Here is an 18,375-nt window from a genome sequence, read left to right as displayed (position 1 = left end):
CTTGAAAACTGTTTATATTGTATTTTTGTATTTTTATTTTTTGTATTTGTATTTGTATGTTGTATTGTCATTATTGTCTTGTTTAAAAAAAAAAAAGAGGAAAACTTAATAAAGTACCAATCATAAAAAAAAAATAATACAACATCTCGCTGGCCTCCTGCATTGTTTATGTGAGATTTAGAACCAGCTGGTACGCGGGACCGTTGACCCATTTCCCACAAGCGCTTCCAAATTCCAGTACTTCGAAAAAATTATCACCTGAACTGAATTTCTTGACAGAAAGTGTCTCATAAGTCATAACATGTCTTGCAGCTACTGAATTGATAGCCCGCAAGCAACTCTTAGCTATTTTTAATATTGAGCATCTAGAGTTGCAATACCAATACCAACGTACTAAATCACATCAAACTCACCAACATTGCAGCTGTACAGAAAGCTTGGATTATCATCTTTGTGTCTGCCAAGTTTTTGTTTAATGAAGATCCACCTTAGACATGTTATGAGCTACTTTCTGTCAATAAATTCCATGCAGATGATAATTATTCTCAGTGTTCGAGTTTGGAAGCACTCATTTTCAATAACTCAACTAGAATGTTCAATTTCAAACAGGTTGTACGTTGAGTGATTCACGAGTGCTTCCAAACTCAAATACATAGAAAAATAATCGCTGCAGAGTTAATTGACAGAAAGTTGCTCATAATATGACAACAGTGGATTTTCATAAAACAAAGACTTACCGGTGACAAAGAGGATGCTCTAGAACAAAGCTACTAGACGTATCTTTGTTCTAGTCTACAGCTTTGTTCCAGTCTAGTGAACTAGTCCATGGTTATACAGTAACTTTGTTACAGTCTGGTGCACTGGTTATTACAAGTTAGTATAGTAGATTTGGTCCAGTCTAGTGCGCTAGTACATGGTAGTATATTAGCATCATAGTGAAGAATTGACAGCAAAACATTTGTTGTATTTTAACATTAGTAAATGGACCTATAAGGTTCTATTTGTACACTCTTGGAGTTACACATTGTTCAGGGTCCATTTGGTTGCATTTGTTTGAGGACATTACTGAGTACTACTATCACCCGGAAGTACTTGCCAAGTTTGAGCATATCATTTACCTGAAGTGTGTTGGAGCAAGCCGACAGTGAGGTAAAAGTCCAATTTGTTTTGAGTTGTCTGCTACAAGATACATGTGAATGTTTGTCCTTTAGATATATGTGACTCTGTCCTTTAGAGACAATGTGCCGGTAGCAAAAACAACTGTCTTTATTTTTGGCAGGAAAATGTCATCTAAAAGACAAATGGACCATTTAGAAAGAACAGCCAACAACAACAGACAAAATGTAAGTTGATGCCTTGATGTTTTGGCACTGGAATGGAGAAACTTGACAGTATCATTAAGAAATTATGGTTATTTGTGATTTAATCTGTTGCTATTCCATGCCTATGTGTACAGTCTGTACACTTATTTAAGTATTATGTATTTCTACATCAGGCTGTGTATCCAGCAAAGGTGTGTGGCATCATGAACGAGTCGGACACAGTAAAACGGTTGAGACTGGCAGTTCATCCAGACTTCAACTTCAAAGCTGGACAATGGTGAGTAGAGAAGCGACCTGTCATTGACTTCTGACTGCTCACAAAAAGGCAGTTGTTGATGTTATTATTGTTATAAAGATATAGACCACAAAAGAATAAAGTACAAAGTAAAGAAAAACTCAGTGGAAAAGGATTTATCATCACAGAGCCAGGGCTCAAAATCATTAGTGGGTTGTACACTGATAACCTACCATAGTAAAGTGACCATAGCTGAGTGGTTAGGGAGCCTGCCAGTAATGTCCCTGGTTCGATTCCCGGTCAGGCAGCAATGTGTCAATGTGTCCCTGAGCAAGACCTTAACCCAAAATTGCTCCCCGAGCGCCGAATATGGCTGCTCACTGCTCCTAGTTGTTATAGGATGGGTAAAATGCAGAGATAAATCTCACGTATGTGCAAATGTACGCGACAAAAAACGTCCCGAAGGCGCGGGACCATATTCTATTCTATTCTATTCTAAAGACCAGTACAGCTCATGTAATACATTTCTGTCTTGCCCAGAAGCAAGAAAGTCACATAACAGAAAGTTGAGTAACAGTCTGTTACTCTTGCACAGTCGATGTAATGCTTCTCTTCTCCACACGGGGGAACCATTGTCTTGAAATTGTATTTCCCATAATGTCTTCAAACAAAATGACACAGAAAGTAAATATAGAAGTAACAGTTCTCCATATAACTCTTATCTACTGTATTGTTGAGTGTGAGAGTAAGTGGCGTGCCATCAGCACTAGTCAGCCAACAAATGGTTAAGCGTGCAAGTAAACAACATTTCAATAACATAACTAGCCTCTGTCTAAAGAGGCAACAAGAACTGATGCAAATAATCAATGAGTGCTAGATAGATAGATACCTTTATTATCCCACAGGGGAAATTCAGTTGCCCAGAGGCAGCACAGCAGAACAGGTTACAAGTTACAGAGAAGTAAGAAAAAGAAAAAGAGTACTGTAGTATACAGTCCAAAGAGCAAGCACAAAAAAAGATAAATAAAACATAAAGTGTCGAAAGCTATTGCAAAAAGAGAAGAAGAATATATACATAAAGTGACCACGAAACATTCAACGCTCATAAGTGACATGTCACACACACAAAAAAGCTATACTCAAGCATAACTTAGCAAACAGTGCCAAACAAAAGAGTGCACATAACAGTCACTGCTAGTCAATGCAGTCATGCAACACAAGTATCGCACCGCCATATCAACACCGCAATAATACACAGTACAACCAACACAACCCAATAGTGCAGGGCCCGAAAAAAAAGTGACCAAAGTCAGTGCAAATAAGTCAAGAATATATATATATATTTTTTCCTTTTAAAGCAATAATGGGAGCCACAGCAAGACGCCACAGCAACCCTCACAGGGAAAAGTACGTTAGAGGTCAGAGTCAGTACAACTTTTGTTCCAGTAGTGCAAGGTAACAGTTGTCCTGACCTAGGTAATCCAATTAGGCCTTGGCAAGCGACCATCATGAGTCTCGTTGTGCTAGGGGGTGAGGTGGAGTCTAAAGACAGTAGCAGAAGTTTGCAGTCTTCCTGGCTGGGGTGGGGGGGGGGTGGGGTGAGGGGAGCAGTGGGGGTTAATTCCACAGCTTGGTAGCCAGGAGGAAGAAGAAGACCAAAAAGAGAATTCAAGCCAAGATTGAGTCACATTTGTCTATAAATCAAGTTAATAGGATGCCTCTCTTACTGGGTAGGGCAGAGTGACAGCCACCTGAACTAGGCTAAAAATGAGCCTGCGATTGAGCTGCTTGTTTTGACTTCATTTCTCAAACAGAACCCAAAAGACATATAGGGGTGGCAGGGTGTCCTAATAGTAGGGATGGGACAATAAGAGATATTATCGTTTATCACGATAATCGTATTGTGGAGATTTAAATTTATCGTGACATTGTCCTCCGTCATGCAATGGAATCAATTCATCTTTTATTTGCCAAGCTGCATATCCAGTGCCACTTAAACCCTCTATTGGTAAAACGTACTTATAATATACATACTTGATACAGTCTTTTTTTCACTCTACCAAATCTCTTTGAAAATTGCCGATCTACAAGCTCACAAGCAATCTTGTAGATCTGCTATTTTTTGGCAAATGTTCCGCCCCAGGATAATGAATGTTGGGGATATTTTGATTATCACGATAATATCATGTGGCTCAGTTAAATACTGAAAACTCACTCGCATTACGATGTGTCAGTCAAACGAAATCAACTGCATCTCAAGTACAACACTGGCACTCCGACTTCACGGATCTGTGAACACACTTCTTGTTTAATTAATGCGGCGTGCATCCATACAGAAGTCTGAGGATGAGCCCGCGTTGCTCGGAACGTCACTGTTCCTGCAGATTAAAATCCTTTTAATAGGAGCTACTTGGCATGCAGGTTTATCTGTTTCAATTTCAAAAAGTACAGCAGCCCATACTGTGGGTGGGTGGGTGGCTGTGAGATATGTAACAGCCGGTCAGCTGGCCCGGCCCGCGGCAGCTGGTAATAAATGTAAATGGATGGAAATCCTAGAGTATTTCTGCATCTCTGAGAAAGACAGAGTTGCACTCTCCATCTTCCAGGTGCGAGGAGGTGGGCGGAACATATGTGAGCATTTTTCCACTTGCAGATCCATATTTATGATCCCTCTGAGGGCTCTTACAATGGGTCATTGTGTTGGTGGAGCCGTGCCTCTGAATGCTTTGCATTGTTTCTTGCCTCTGGGTTCTCTCTCGACTCTCAACAACTTGACTGACATTATGAGACGGTACAGAGTACATCATTTTGAACCTGATTATTTTAGCACAGCAATGAATAATACATGTTATTTACCCTTACAGTAAATGCACAGGAACTTGACTTGCGGGCAGCATCACAGGTTCTTATCAACAGGTTGGCATAAGTAGAAAAGAGTTGACATTTGATGTTGACATGTGTGGACATTGGCAATAAGGACAAGTATAATGCAATAGGGGGATATACAAGGCAAGACAATACAAGTAACAAGCTTCAATGCTAAAGTGATGGTTGTCAGGAGTTTGTGGATAATCAATAAGTAATAAGGGTTGTTCTTGTTTGACCATAATTCACATGCCGGCCATTTTGCTCTCACATCATGGGGGTGCTACAGTACGGGAGATTTGTATTGACACGACAATGTCACGCAAAAGTAGCTAAAATAGTTGATACACCAGCTCATAACGTGTTGTTTTTGTAAACATTTTTTACAAAATGACATGCCCAAAATAGGGACATCGGGTTGAAAGTGGTTAAGTCTGTCTGTGTTTTTTTATTAGAACATTTAAATTAATAATATTAACTAAATAATTACAACTACATTGGATCAATAGGAACACAGCTCTTTTTTTCTGTCTAGTAACAGTTTTAGTTTCCGCAGAGCCGCGGCAATATACAGTATATGTGAAATGTTATTGTGCTGCTGACTGATCCCTATACATAAAATATGATTTGAATCTATGAAATGAGATTGTGCTGCTGACTGACCCCTATAAATAAAATAATTTGAATCCATGAAATGGCATTTTGGGCTGCTGAGTGACCTCTATAAATAAATAATATTTTTTGAATCTATGAAATGGGATTGTGGCTAGCTGACTGACCCCTATAAATAAAAGAATGATTTGAATCTAAATGCATTTTGAAATAAACACACACATTATCTTACAATAAATGAGAGAAATCTCTGTGAGTATGTATGTATGTAATCAGCGTATCTCGAGAACCAGTCGTCCCACCGGCTTCAAATTCGGCACGCGCGTTCCCCGTCGCAGCACGGAGTGCAGTGCCCGGCCTCGACCCGACCCGATACGCGGTTTTCCGGAACCGGCGCGAAAGGTTTTGGAATCTCCGTGTAGATAGATAGATAGATTTATTTATTTTCGTGTCGTGCACCAAAAAGGTGCCCAGCCCACATGGACTTACAGGACACATACATATAAATCATTTCATTGGTACCATACAGGTATACAAATAAAACAAAAAGACTGTTCTTCAAACTGTCCTTCAAGCATACAATACACTTTGTCTTTTTTCCCAAGCTTTACACACATAATCTGCCAAAAAGAAAATACCTTTACTGAAACATAGTTCAAGTCTTTCATAATCATCCAACCAAAAAAAGTTAACACAAATAGATGACATTTTACTAAATAATCTATGTCTTAATTCATCATACAATGGACAATAAAACAAGAAATGAACCTCATTTTCAATTTCCTCCAAATCACACAGCAAACAAACTCTTTCCTCCTCAGGAGTCCCAATGAATCTACCTGTCTCCAACGCCAATGGTAAGGTCCCTGAATGTAATTGAGCACAAAACGACCTTTGACTCTTAGATACATTCTGCGTGACATATAGCTCAGGACCATAACCCGTCTTAATAAGACGATATGTTCTGAGTTTCGGCTTACACCATAAGTCAACAGACCAACTCTCTTTATATTTATGAAACATAGAATTCTGCAATTCATGAATATTACAACATAATCTATTTAGATAAATGAATGAAGAATTATTCTTAAAAAATAAAGATTTAACTTCATTAGCCCAGGGATAGCCATTTGAAATATCCCAGTTAAAAATCTTTTTAGTTAATCTGTGGTCAGGCATTTTAACAAATCTATTCCACAGTCTCATCATCTCACCTTTATGTCTTATATTTACTGGCAACCATCCCATATCTCCACTAATGGCCAAAACTGGCGTAAGCTTATGGACTCCAAGAAATGAGCGTATGGCTCTATTTTGGATTTTGTTTGAATTTTCATTGTCATGGAAGCCCCATACACCAGAAGCATAATCTGAGACAGGACAAACACAAGATTGATATAATTGTGTGTATGTATGATATCCTAAATCTTTACAGGCTTTCACCTTATTTAGAACTGACCCCAAAGCTCTACCAGCTGAATCAGTTAAGACTTGAATACCTTCCTTTAGGTTCATATGCTCATCTAAGGTTAGGCCCAGATATTTGTACGTCTTTGTGTATATTAATACAGTTGAACCAAACATAAACGAAAATAAACTTCTTTTTACAGATGGTTTCCTGAAATGAACAATTTGTGTTTTGTCATTATTTACTACAAGCCTCCACTTGAAGCACCAATCAGCAACAATATTAAGCATATTTTGCAAATCTTTTTCGCAATCTGCAAGTAAAATTATATCATCTGCATACAAAAGTATGCCTACAATCATATCAGCTACTTTAAGCCCCAGTTTGGAGTTTCTAATCTTAAGAGCTAAATCGTTCACATACATGGAGAACAAAGTGGGCGACAAAACATCTCCTTGTTTCACTCCAAAGTGTGTAGGAAACCATCCTGTTCTAAAATCATTTACTTGAACACAAGCCATAGGTGCTCGATAAAGAGCCCTAATGGCCCCATAAAACTTCCCGTTTACACCTGATGTTATTAATCTATATTCAAGGAGCTCCCTGTTTACCCAATCAAATGCCTTCTGGAAATCAATGAAACATGCATATGTTGATTTGTTTTCTTTAAGTCTCGCTCGAACAATAGTAGTGACTGAGTAAATATGGTCAACACAAGATCTTGCTTTACGGAAACCATTCTGCTCATCAACCAGTAAGCCTGATCTTTCAAAATGATCTGTAAGTCTATTATTTAAAAGTGAAGAATATAATTTATAAACATTACTAATAAGACTAATGCCTCTATAACTAAGCGGTAGTTTGGGGTCATTCTTAGAGGACTTTGGAATAGGCTTTATGATAGTTTTGTACCACTGAGAAGGAACAATACCATTATCGAAACAGGATTGAAACAATAGAAACAAAATCTGTAGCAACTTAGGTGATTTCAATACCTCATATGAAATGTCATCAATTCCAGTGGCTTTTCTTAATTTACTATTTTCAACCACTCCCTTTACTTCCTCAATTGTGAAATTGCCATTTAAATAGAAATTACAATTATAAGTATCTGCGCTCATTTCACTTTCCATTACCCTCTTTTGACTGTTCATTTCTTCCAAGAAGGACTCATCAAATGAGGAGTGATTACACCCGGAAAACAGATCTGTGAAATCCTTCTCCCATTTTTGTAGTACTATTTCTATATCAGAACAACACTCCCCATTTTCCAGTGTTACAACCATCGGAATCTCTTTCTTCTTACTGGGACCCAATCTATTAATTTCATTCCAAAATTTCTGAGGGTTATGAGTTTGCAGTTGCTCAATATGTAATGACATTCCTCGATTAAACTTACGCTTCACTGCACGTAACTTTTTGTCAAATTCACATTGACACTTTTTAAATTCCTTCCTCCACTCTACTCTCAATTCTTTACTTTCACACTTTAGGAATTTCTTTTCCACTGCTCTTAAATTGTCCCATAGCCTTTGTAAATCTTGATTCCAATATGGTTTAGGAATTCTTCTTGCCCCTTTTGGAATATTGTTTTTAACACATTTATCTAATTCTCTATATAAACACTCACAAAATGTGTCATACCAAGCATCCATATGACCTTGACCATTTGTGCTTAACTTCACCTGATCCGTAAGCTCTGATAAGCTATTATTACAAGCATTAGTTGACAAAAACGATTCAGGGAGTCTTCTTATTTGAGATCTTGAATTTGTTGTATAACTTGTAGGAACTTGCACCTCTTTAATAAAATTAGATCTAGTCTGAAAAGATACCATCACAACCGAGTGATCAGGCATTTTACATCTGTCTCCCAATAAAGAAATACCCTCTAACCCTAAGCTCTCTAATAACTCATTTGGAGTCCAAACCATAAACTTATTACAATGTTTTAGTCCTTCATGGGGAACAATAATGCAATCTACCACAGCTCTCCCTCTAGTGGAGACTGAGGTGAAATTATCAGTACCTGGTATTCTCCCATTCAATACACAGCATTTAGCATCCCTCAAAAATTCAATTAAAACATCTCCATATTTATTAACAGAAGTATCTAAATTATTTCTGGGAGGTACATCATGCACATCTGGAATGTAATCATTTAGATTGCCAATACGTCCATTTAAATCCCCACATAAATACATTTCATCTACATCAGACAAACTATATATCTGGGCCAATAAATGGCTGAAAAATAAATGAGAAGAAATTGTTCTAGAGGATCCCTCAGGTGGCAAATAACAAGTAAAAATAACAAAACAATTCATTGAAAACCTATTTCTAAAACGCATTCCCATTATTCCCTCCACTGTTTTATCAATTACATTAACTTCATAACTTTCAAACACTGTGTTTTTGATCAATATACCAACTCCTCCTGATCCTTTAACAGCTCTTATGTGTACTTTTCGATTTTGTCCAAACCAAGTGTACCCTTTAAGCTCTATTTCCTGGCGTCCTGTTAAATGAGTCTCATTTAAAGAGACTAGAAGCTGGGCCGCCCTTCGGGCGGCCCAGCGTCTAGTCGGCGACCTGGCCAACTCGGAACAATGTAAATAGGGAATGAATGCCCCGCCCTTTAATGCAAACCCCATTATACCTGTTTTCATAGGACCCGTTTTGACCATTTGTCTGCCTGTGTCCATTTATGCCCATATATGGAGATATCTGTATCTGTCTGTCTGTCGGTGTCCATTTTATGTCCATATATGGAGATCACTGCAGTTATAGTTCTGGGTCCATTTTATGCCCATATATGCCCATATATGGAGATATCTGTCTATCTGCGTCCATTTTATGCCCATATATGGAGATCTCTGTATCTGTCTGTCTGTGTCCCTTTTATGCCCGTATATGGAGATCTTTGTGATTCTGCATCCATTGTATGCCCATATATGCCATATATGGAGATATCTGTTTATCTGCGTCCATTTTATGCCCATATATGAGATTTCTGTCGCTTTTTCAAACAGATGGTCAAAACGGGTCCTATGACAACAGGTATAATGGGGTTTGCATTAAAGGGGGAACCGGCACTGTGTCTGCAACACAGTCGGTGGCACAGACAGATACAGAGATCTCCATAATGGGAATAAAGGGACACAGACAAACAGATGGAGGAGGAGACAAACTTAATGCAAACCCCATTATACCTGTTGTCATAGGACCCGTTTTGACCATCTGTTTGCCTGTGTCCATTTATGCCCATATATGGAGATATCTGTATCTGTCTGTCTGCGTCCACTTTATGCCCATATATGGAGATCTTTGACCATCTGTTTGCCTGTGTCCATTTATGCCCATATATGGAGATATCTGTATTTGTCTGTCTGCATCCATTTTATGCCCATATATGGAGATCTATGCAGACACAGTGCCAGTTCCGGAAAATCCTGATGTCAGACATCAGAATCCGAACCTTTCGTGCTGGTTCCAGAAAATCGTGTATCGGGTCGGGTCGGGTCGAGGCCGAGCACTGCACTACCTGCTGCGGTGGGGAACGCACGTGCCGAATTTGAAATAGGGAATGAATGCCCCACCCTTTAATGCAAACCCCATGAATGCCCCACCCTTTAATGCAAACCCCAATATACCTGTCATAGGACCCGTTTTGACCATCTGTTTGTCTTTGTCCACTTATGCCCATATATGAAGATCTCTGCACACAGTACCGGTTGCAGAAAACTCTGATGTCAGACTTTATGCCCATATCTGGAGAACGCGCGTGCCGGTGGGAAGAAGGGTTCTCGAGATACGCGGATTACATACATACATACACATTCACAGAGATTTTGTGTTGACTCATGTGGCGTACGTGATGTCAGAGCCTTTTATGAAGTGATGTCACAATGACTCAGCGCTTGCGCCGATTTCCTCCGGAACAGCCTGATGTCAACAAAGGAGATTCCGAACGTTTCGCGCCGGTTTCGGAAAACCGCGAGTCGGGTCGGGTCGAGGCCCGGCACTGCACTCCGCGCGGCGGCGGGGAACGCGCGTGCCGAATCTGAAGCCGGTGGGACGAACGGTTCTCGAGATACGCGGATTACAAACAAACAAACAAACAAACAAACAGACAGAGATTTGTCGCATTTATAGATAGATAATGTCAGGATTCATATTTAACAGTATTACTTTTCTAAGCTCACAATTCCATGTTGTCCAACCATTTACATTCCAATGCACTAATGTGCAGCTTTCAAGTTGTGTGGGGTGGGCATTTACCGATCATTTCGCCGTGTAGTCTCTCCTCTGCCAGTACCCCCGACCGCGGGGGCTTCGTGCACCCCGTGCGTCATGATTCCCACGTCCCCGGGGGTTTGGCGCGTCACGGGGATGTGTGAGTCTATCATCGTCCTCAGCCTCCGGATTGTCTCTGGACTCTCTTCTCTGGCCATTTCCCCGGCCATTTCCCCGTCCCCGGGGACTTCGTGCTTCACGGGGATGTGAGCGACCGTCAGTCTCACTGCCCTCAGCCTCCGCCTGGGCACGTCTTGTCAGTCGCCCACTGCCCGTGAAGAAGTAGTCTTGTCCACAAGGAAGCTCCTTGAGAAGAGTTCTCAAATTAATCTCAATAAGCCTCTCCGCATGAGACTTGGCATTATGAATGTAGACACGTTGAAAATCTTCATTCTCCAGTAGGCTCCGCTTGCGACGGAGCACCGCCACTTTATCCTGCACTGAGCGGAATTCAGCTTTGATGATCCCGGGCCCTCGTCCTCTTGGCACCAGGCGCTCCACGTTCACCAGCTCCGGTACCGGATCGCACCGCAGGCCGTCGGCCAGGAGCGACGCCACCCTCTGCTGCACTTCCTCACCTTCCGTGAACGGCAGACCCACAATAATGATGCCGCCAGATTTGGATAAAAATAAAGATTAAGGGAACGATATTCACGAGTCAAACATTTCGCAGCATGCCACCGGAAGTGACGTGATATTGAACCACTTGAATACAATGTGTATATCACATTTCAGGCCTTTGGTCTGAAAAAGAGATCTCCATGTGGGCATAAAGGGACACAGACAGACAGACAAATACAGAGATATCCATATATGAGCATAAAAGGACACAGACAGATACAGAGATCTCCATATACGGGCATAAAAGGGACACAGACAGATAGATACAGAGATCTCCATATATGGGCATAAATGGACACAGGCAAACAGATGGTCAAAACGGGTCGTATGACAACAGGTATATGGGGTTTGCATTAAAGGGTGGGGCATTCATTCCCTATTTACATTGTTCCCGAGTAGCCCGGCCCCCGACTTCTAGTGATATAAAATGGCTATAAAACAATCAATTCAGTTCAAGTGCATTGTTTTCCTTTGCAGGGTGGACTTCTTCATCCCTGGACTGGAGACTGTTGGAGGGTTCTCCATGTGTTCCAGCCCAGGCTTGCTGCAGAGAGAAGGGGTCATTGAGCTGGCTGTCAAATACGCCAGACACCCCCCAGCACACTGGATCCACACAGTGGTAAGTGGAACGCCTTGCCCTAGTCCGTCCAAACAGCCCGGTTTGTACAGCTGGGTTGGCAATAACTACAAAATGACACTTTGGCGGGTCATCTTGAAACTTATTTAGGCTGTTCTGGCACCTCCTAAGATGTTCTGACCAGCCATTCATGTGATCAAGAGGGATCTGTTTAAATGCTCATGTTTTCCTATTGTTATCTGATTGATTGATTGATTTAAAGTTTGCAGGAGTGGCCCGTTTTGAACAAATCATGAACGCAGCGTCAAATTGCAAATGCCCTCCTTTTAACATTGCCATATTATAGCGCCACCAGGAGGCAGATTTTACTTTTTCTAACACTTTTTCTAGTTATTACATTTTTTACTTTACTTTACCCTCTGTGTTTGTGTGTGTTTGAGCAACAAAGTCTTTTCTTTCACGCGGAGAAGAAAAAATACAACCGTGATGCTCTGTGTGTACGCTATGGTCCATAGAAAACAGGCTGTTTTGACCAAACGGGCGATATGGGAAAAGAAGCAAAGATATATCCATGTTTCTGATAGCCAGGATGAATACAATCGGATGGGAGCCGGAAGTCCGCGGATGTAGTATTCTGCGAGGAATCATTGGAAACTGAGTTTTTTCACATTAACATATTTCTGAACGTGATAATGGGGCCACAGCACTCCACGGGGAGAATCGCTATCACGTGTGTGGACGTGTTAGGCATCCATTGTGTTAAATGTTAAACTGACACAGAACTAGAAATAGTTTTTCAGCGCTCAGAAGAGGTCACAAAGGAAAGTGAAATTTGGGAATTTAAAACTAGGTTATTATAAATACCTCAACACTATGCTCCTCCAAAATATGACTGTATTATTATATATTTTGTATCTGTCTGAAAGGTACATAACAAATATCTATTAATGATCTAAATATCTATGGTACTTACCTATTATTTATGGTACTTACTGTTATCTATGGTACTACTACTTACTATGTTTTATAATTTGTAATTCTTTTCGCCACTCCACCTCCCAATGTATGAAATTGAATGAACCATTGTAAAGCGCCTTGAGTACTTAGAAAAGCGATATAAAAATGCAATTCATTATTCATTATAAGGCCAAAACGAGGGGCAACAGCGGCCATGGCCTTCATGCCCTGGTCTGAACCCTTTCTCTTTGCATCTCTCTCTACGTATCATTTTATTATCTCTCTCTTTAACGCTGTCATTTGTCCTTCTTTGTTTTCCTCTCACTCCACCTCCCACATCTCCTTGGCATTTCCCCTTCCCTGTCTTTTCGTGTCCAGTGTGCGTTGGGTTCCCAGGTTGCCATGCGGGTGGGCGGTGACTTTTTCTTTGACCCTGTGCCCTCTGAGCCCTCAGTGGACTTGCTGCTGGTGGCGGGGGGCGTGGGCATCAACCCTCTCTACTCCATGCTGCTGCACGCCGCCGACCTGCTGCGCCTTGGGAGGGACTGCCACGTAGGCTCCACCCACCTCTGCTACAGCGCTAAGAACTCCCCGGAGCTGCTCTTCAAGGTGTGTGTGTGTCTGTCTGTGTATGTGTTGTCCAGCTTTAGTGAGGACCACAAATATCAGATAACATATACAGTACATTAGTTTTTTTCTTTGATATCATGACAACGCGGTTTTTGGGGGGCTGTCACAGTCAGCATGACACATGCCATATTTGGGATGGGAACTCTATACAGTATATGGTTATGTCTGAGTCATAGTGAACTCTATGTATGGTTATATTAGTGACGGGCGGCACCCATTAGGCAATTTCTATATACAGTAGGATATGATAGGCAAAACAGACGCAGACAGACAGATGCGCAGATGTGCAACTTGAACTTTACTTAATAATTAGCATTGCAGTGCAAATCATGAGCCTTAGACACAGCAACTGTATCATAACGTGATACATTAATATAGCCTATGTAGCGCAACTTGTATCCGTACTTGAAGAGAGAGAAAGAGAGACAACTAGATGAACAGCATCCAAATAAAGTTGAACTGGAACCTTTCCCGCTGCCTTATGGTTTTCTAGTTGTCTCTTAATCACTTACGTGTGTGTGTGTGTGTGTGTGTGTGTGTGTGTGTGTGTGTGTGTGTGTGTGTGTGTGTGTGTGTGTGTGTGTGTGTGTGTGTGTGTGTATAAATATATATACACACACACACACACACACACACACACACACACACATAATATGGTGGGGATCAAGCAAAGCAGCAAGTGCGTGGGTGAATACCATATCTTAGCAGAAGACTCATTTAAATAAATGCCTATCTTCGGCATGTGTGTAGTGATGTGCAGGCTGATGTATGAAGGATGAAGTAGCACATGTCATGCATGCATAAATCATTTCATGGACAAAATATATCGCATGCGTTTACTTTGTGTGCGTATGTGTGTTCAGAATACCATCATGGAGGTGTGTCAGGAGTTCCCTGACAAGATGTCCTGTAAATTCCACATCACACAACAGAGCACGGATTTCGAACCGCAGCTCCAACCCTATCTCAGCCGTAAGTAACAGGCAATGCACAGTATCACGCACACACACACACACACCCTATTGCCGCCATGCACACAGCGTGGGTGGTGTGCAGGTCGGTGCTGATGACACCTGCATCTGCCAGTATTTGCTGTTAAGCCGCCCACAACCGCCTGACTCGATGAAAATCAGAATCATCATCAAATCTGCATTTAAACCTGAGAAAAGCAGTATATGGGAGCTATGCTAATTTAAAGACAGATCAACATGCACGGTCTCAAAGATGTTTGTGGTGCTGCATTGCAGACAGTAAACTCCCGCACTCTCTGCTTTAAATTTCTCAAAATTCTTTATACCACGACTCCATATTATGAGGTAAATTATTTGGCGATCCCAGCCCCCACCACCCCCACCCACACACACAGGCCCGGCGAGCAGTAAAACGCTATGATAACAATATAAGCTATGGAGGTGGTTCTGTAAGGTTCTGGCCAGTGATGTATATCAGACCAGTTACCCATATATGAAGACACCTGGTACCCATATATGGAGATCCATGTACTGTATATGGAGATATGCTGTGAGAGCCCAAACATGCTACTCAGTTATTCGTTATGTGAAATTCCTCAGATGTCTATGACATCTGACATCATACCCTTTTATGCCCATACATGGAGATCCCTGTCTGTAGAACCAGCCGTTAGTGTGGTATGTGGCCAATGTGGCCTCCATCAGTCCTGTAAGATATGGGCTTAATATTGATGGCATCAGGGAACTCCATATTTGGGCATAAAAGGGATTCAGTTAGTGTGACTTCACAGTGAAGCCAGAGCGTGATGTCAGAGCGGCAAACCCATTCTGTTAAGAGTGGTTCCCCTGACATCACAGTGACGTAGATGTCAGAGCGACAAACCCATAGAACCACAGTGTCAGGCGTGAAAGACAGGCAGACAGAGATACATACGGATAAGCTGTGACCGTTCACATACTAAACTGCGACCTACGGTCGCAATAAACCGCTGAGCTAATCAGCTCGTGTGTGCCTCAGCCTACTAGTACTAGCTGCTTGTGTGTGTGTCTGGTGCGAATGTGCGTGCAACAACACTTGGTGTGTTTGTGTGTGTGAGGAGTCAAGGAGTCCTCACGTTGGTTGCAACAACCTTCCTTTTTTCTTCCTCCGTTTCTTGATAAAAAATATATTTCTTATTTTTTTGGTTGCCAATTTGCGAACCCAACAGCACCTTCGCGCGACCCCACTTTGGGTCGGGACCCATAGTTTGAGAACCGCTGCTTTAAACCGTTTAAAGGTCCCATCCCTAGTGATCACACAGCCTTACACTGAGCCAGGGTTAATCGGTGTGTTTCCCCACTGTCTTCCCCAGGTGGGAGGATCACAGAGGCGGAGTTGCAGGCTCACGTGGACCCCCAGAGAACTGTGTGCTACCTGTGTGGACCTCCGCCCATGATCGAGGCCATCTCCCAGACCCTCATGGACCTTGGCCTCCCCAAAGACAGAATCCTCTTTGAGAAGTGGTGGTAGAAACACAACCACTGACTGTCCTCTCACTCCCAGAAACCCAGGGGATAGAGATACATGAAACAACCCGCTCCCTGGCCTATGTATCTGTACTGCAGTCCTCTGGGGCAGTCTAGCAGGCAGTGACCTGGAGTTAATGTCCTGTTGCAGTGCTGGCATATATGTTTTACCTTTAGCCTGCCATTCTTCACTAAGTACTTAACCTTCCATACCGTAATAGTCCTGTATTCACAGAACAGTGGACCATCCTCTCTGTGGCTGTTACTCAACACACTGACCTCTGACCCACAAACTGCTTCTCGTCTTGTCTGAGACTGGAACGAAATGGAATGGATCTTTCCGTTTTACCTCTGACATTCTGACCAGACTAATACTGAGAACATCAGTATCAGATTTGTGTGCACTGTGCACAGTACTTTGAGGAGTATCACACAGGTCTACAACTGTGGCATACCTTCATCTGTATGATATAAACACAAAATGGTACCAAGCTTTCCACTCATAAACCTGCCTTACTTGAAACTCATGAGTAATAAATAGTCTCTCTGCTTTTCTGTAGCTTAGCATTCATCCGAAGTGGTTTACAATGTGTGTTATATTCACAGCACACGGTAGAAATAACCAAGCATGCAAGGCGCCAACCTGCTCATAGGGAGCAGTTCAGTGTCTTGTTGAAGAACACCTCGACACAAAGCCAGGACAGGAGCAGTTGGGGATCGAACTGTGCAACCTTTGGTTCCCAGATGGCCGTTCTACGTCCTGAGACAATGCTGCCAAGAGTATGATGAGTGTGTGGAGGACAATACAAATAACAGCAAAGTGGAACTGTTTCAGTATTTCACACTGCACATAATGTCTGAAGAAAAACTTTTATTTCGATCAAAACACATGCGTGCCCATTAAGGGCTGTCAATACTTCGACCGAAACCGAAGATTTCGGTCAAAAGGTCCTTTTCAACCATAAAATGATATCCCTGGGGACTTGTGAAAAGCATTAGACCGAATGAGAGTTCGGTCTAAGTATGGAGAGGCCTTTACTTTGGCCGGGGTAGTTGTTATTTTAGAATGCCAGATATATTCAATAATTTTACACAGTGATGCTGTACTTTTCTGTACAGTCTTTGTAATTAGGTATTTATTTACAGCAGTGTAGTTGTGGGCTTATGATTTGATTACTATTTTATTAGACTTTTTAAAAGTGCCACAACTCAAAATTATCACTATCTAAAAATCCCAGAGAATAGTATTTAAAAGCATTACAGTGAAAACACAGATCTGCATTCACAGAACAGTGGACAATTATCTCTGATGAGTTTGCGTTTCTGTGGAGGAAACAGGAAATATTAATATACATTTTCTTATTTTTTATTTTATTTATGTGAACCGGTGAATCATTATTTTGTTGCAGTTTGGCTCTGAGCCCTGATGTGGCACTGAAGCTGTGTGGTGGTGCAGCAGTGTACATTGCAAAATGCTGGCCCTACAAAATACTGTACCTGTATGCTTGTGTTCAAGACCCTACAGGCTGTATAAGGGGCTGTGTCCTTATTTTTCAGGTAAAAAGGGCTTTGGTGGACACATGGCCTAACAGTGTTGTTTGTCAACCCGAATGCTCAGGACTGCAGAATGCTATTTAAAGGACTGTAACAATTGCAGCTAAAATCATTACCATAGAACTATCATAACATTTACAACCTTCTCTGCAAAAGGAAAGCCCAAAAACATTGTTTTTTTGAATACGACTTTGAACATTGAAAGGGTGCTGCTGAAATAAATCATGATAGTATGTATTTAAAAAAAGACTAAATTGTCAGTTTCTGCTTACTGTCCTAAGCTGCTCGAGGCATCCTTTGCTTCTGCATCTCCATTTTATGGCTACAGCCACTATGCTGCCAATGTCGCTCAGTGTCATTTTCAGCTTTTTGCATTGATGTGCAAGGCCATGCAATTAAAGTGAATTTAAAGTCCACTCATTCCAATTACAAAGAGTCCTGAGCTATTTTTCATCACTACCTCACCATGCCGGGAGAGGGTCATTTGCGTGACTGCTGCCTTTCTTGGATGTGGCGTGGTTCTCAGGCTCCCTTTCTGGTAATCACAGCTTTCCTATCCTCCACAACCATTGCACACACCAAGAATGACAGTTTCTTTTTTCCTTCTTGGCTGTTTTAAATGACTGTTAGATTTGAATTTAGCACTTGTGAAAATCAAGACCATGTCAGAAAGCAGCCCAAAACACTATTATTAAGAACACTACTGCCTACGTTGCCCTGCTCGTTTTCTGTTCTCATGCCTTCCATCTTAAAACTTTACTGGAGCATCAAAACACACACCACCCATCAACAGTTTGTTTCTTTCAGGTTGCTGAACAGCT

General features: G+C 41.5%; 1 protein-coding gene across 1 annotated transcript; it reads left to right on the top strand.

The window, feature by feature from the left end:
• Positions 1-1,246: 1,246 nt before the first annotated feature.
• On the top strand, positions 1,247-17,248 carry oxnad1 (oxidoreductase NAD-binding domain containing 1). The gene is made up of 6 exons (XM_080735111.1): positions 1,247-1,343; positions 1,496-1,599; positions 11,837-11,978; positions 13,272-13,502; positions 14,387-14,495; positions 15,847-17,248. Exons 1-6 carry the CDS (start codon positions 1,284-1,286, stop codon positions 16,002-16,004), a joined length of 804 nt encoding a protein of 267 aa, XP_080591237.1. The 5' UTR covers positions 1,247-1,283; the 3' UTR covers positions 16,005-17,248.
• Positions 17,249-18,375: the final 1,127 nt, after the last annotated feature.

Source organism: Nannobrachium achirus (assembly GCF_963921795.1).
Source record: "Nannobrachium achirus genome assembly, chromosome: 10".
Taxonomy (NCBI): domain Eukaryota; kingdom Metazoa; phylum Chordata; class Actinopteri; order Myctophiformes; family Myctophidae; genus Nannobrachium; species Nannobrachium achirus.
The sequence above is the reverse complement of the archived record's forward strand: the minus strand, read 5'-3'. Positions and strand labels throughout refer to the sequence as shown.

Bases quoted from the DNA above. Each gene is read 5' to 3' on its own strand.
- oxnad1 (XM_080735111.1), top strand. From the start codon at position 1,284: ATGTCATCTAAAAGACAAATGGACCATTTAGAAAGAACAGCCAACAAC. The intron at 1,344-1,495 runs GTAAGTTGATGC...TTTCTACATCAG, and splicing joins CCAACAACAACAGACAAAAT to GCTGTGTATCCAGCAAAGGT. The intron at 13,503-14,386 runs GTGTGTGTGTGT...ATGTGTGTTCAG, and splicing joins CCCCGGAGCTGCTCTTCAAG to AATACCATCATGGAGGTGTG.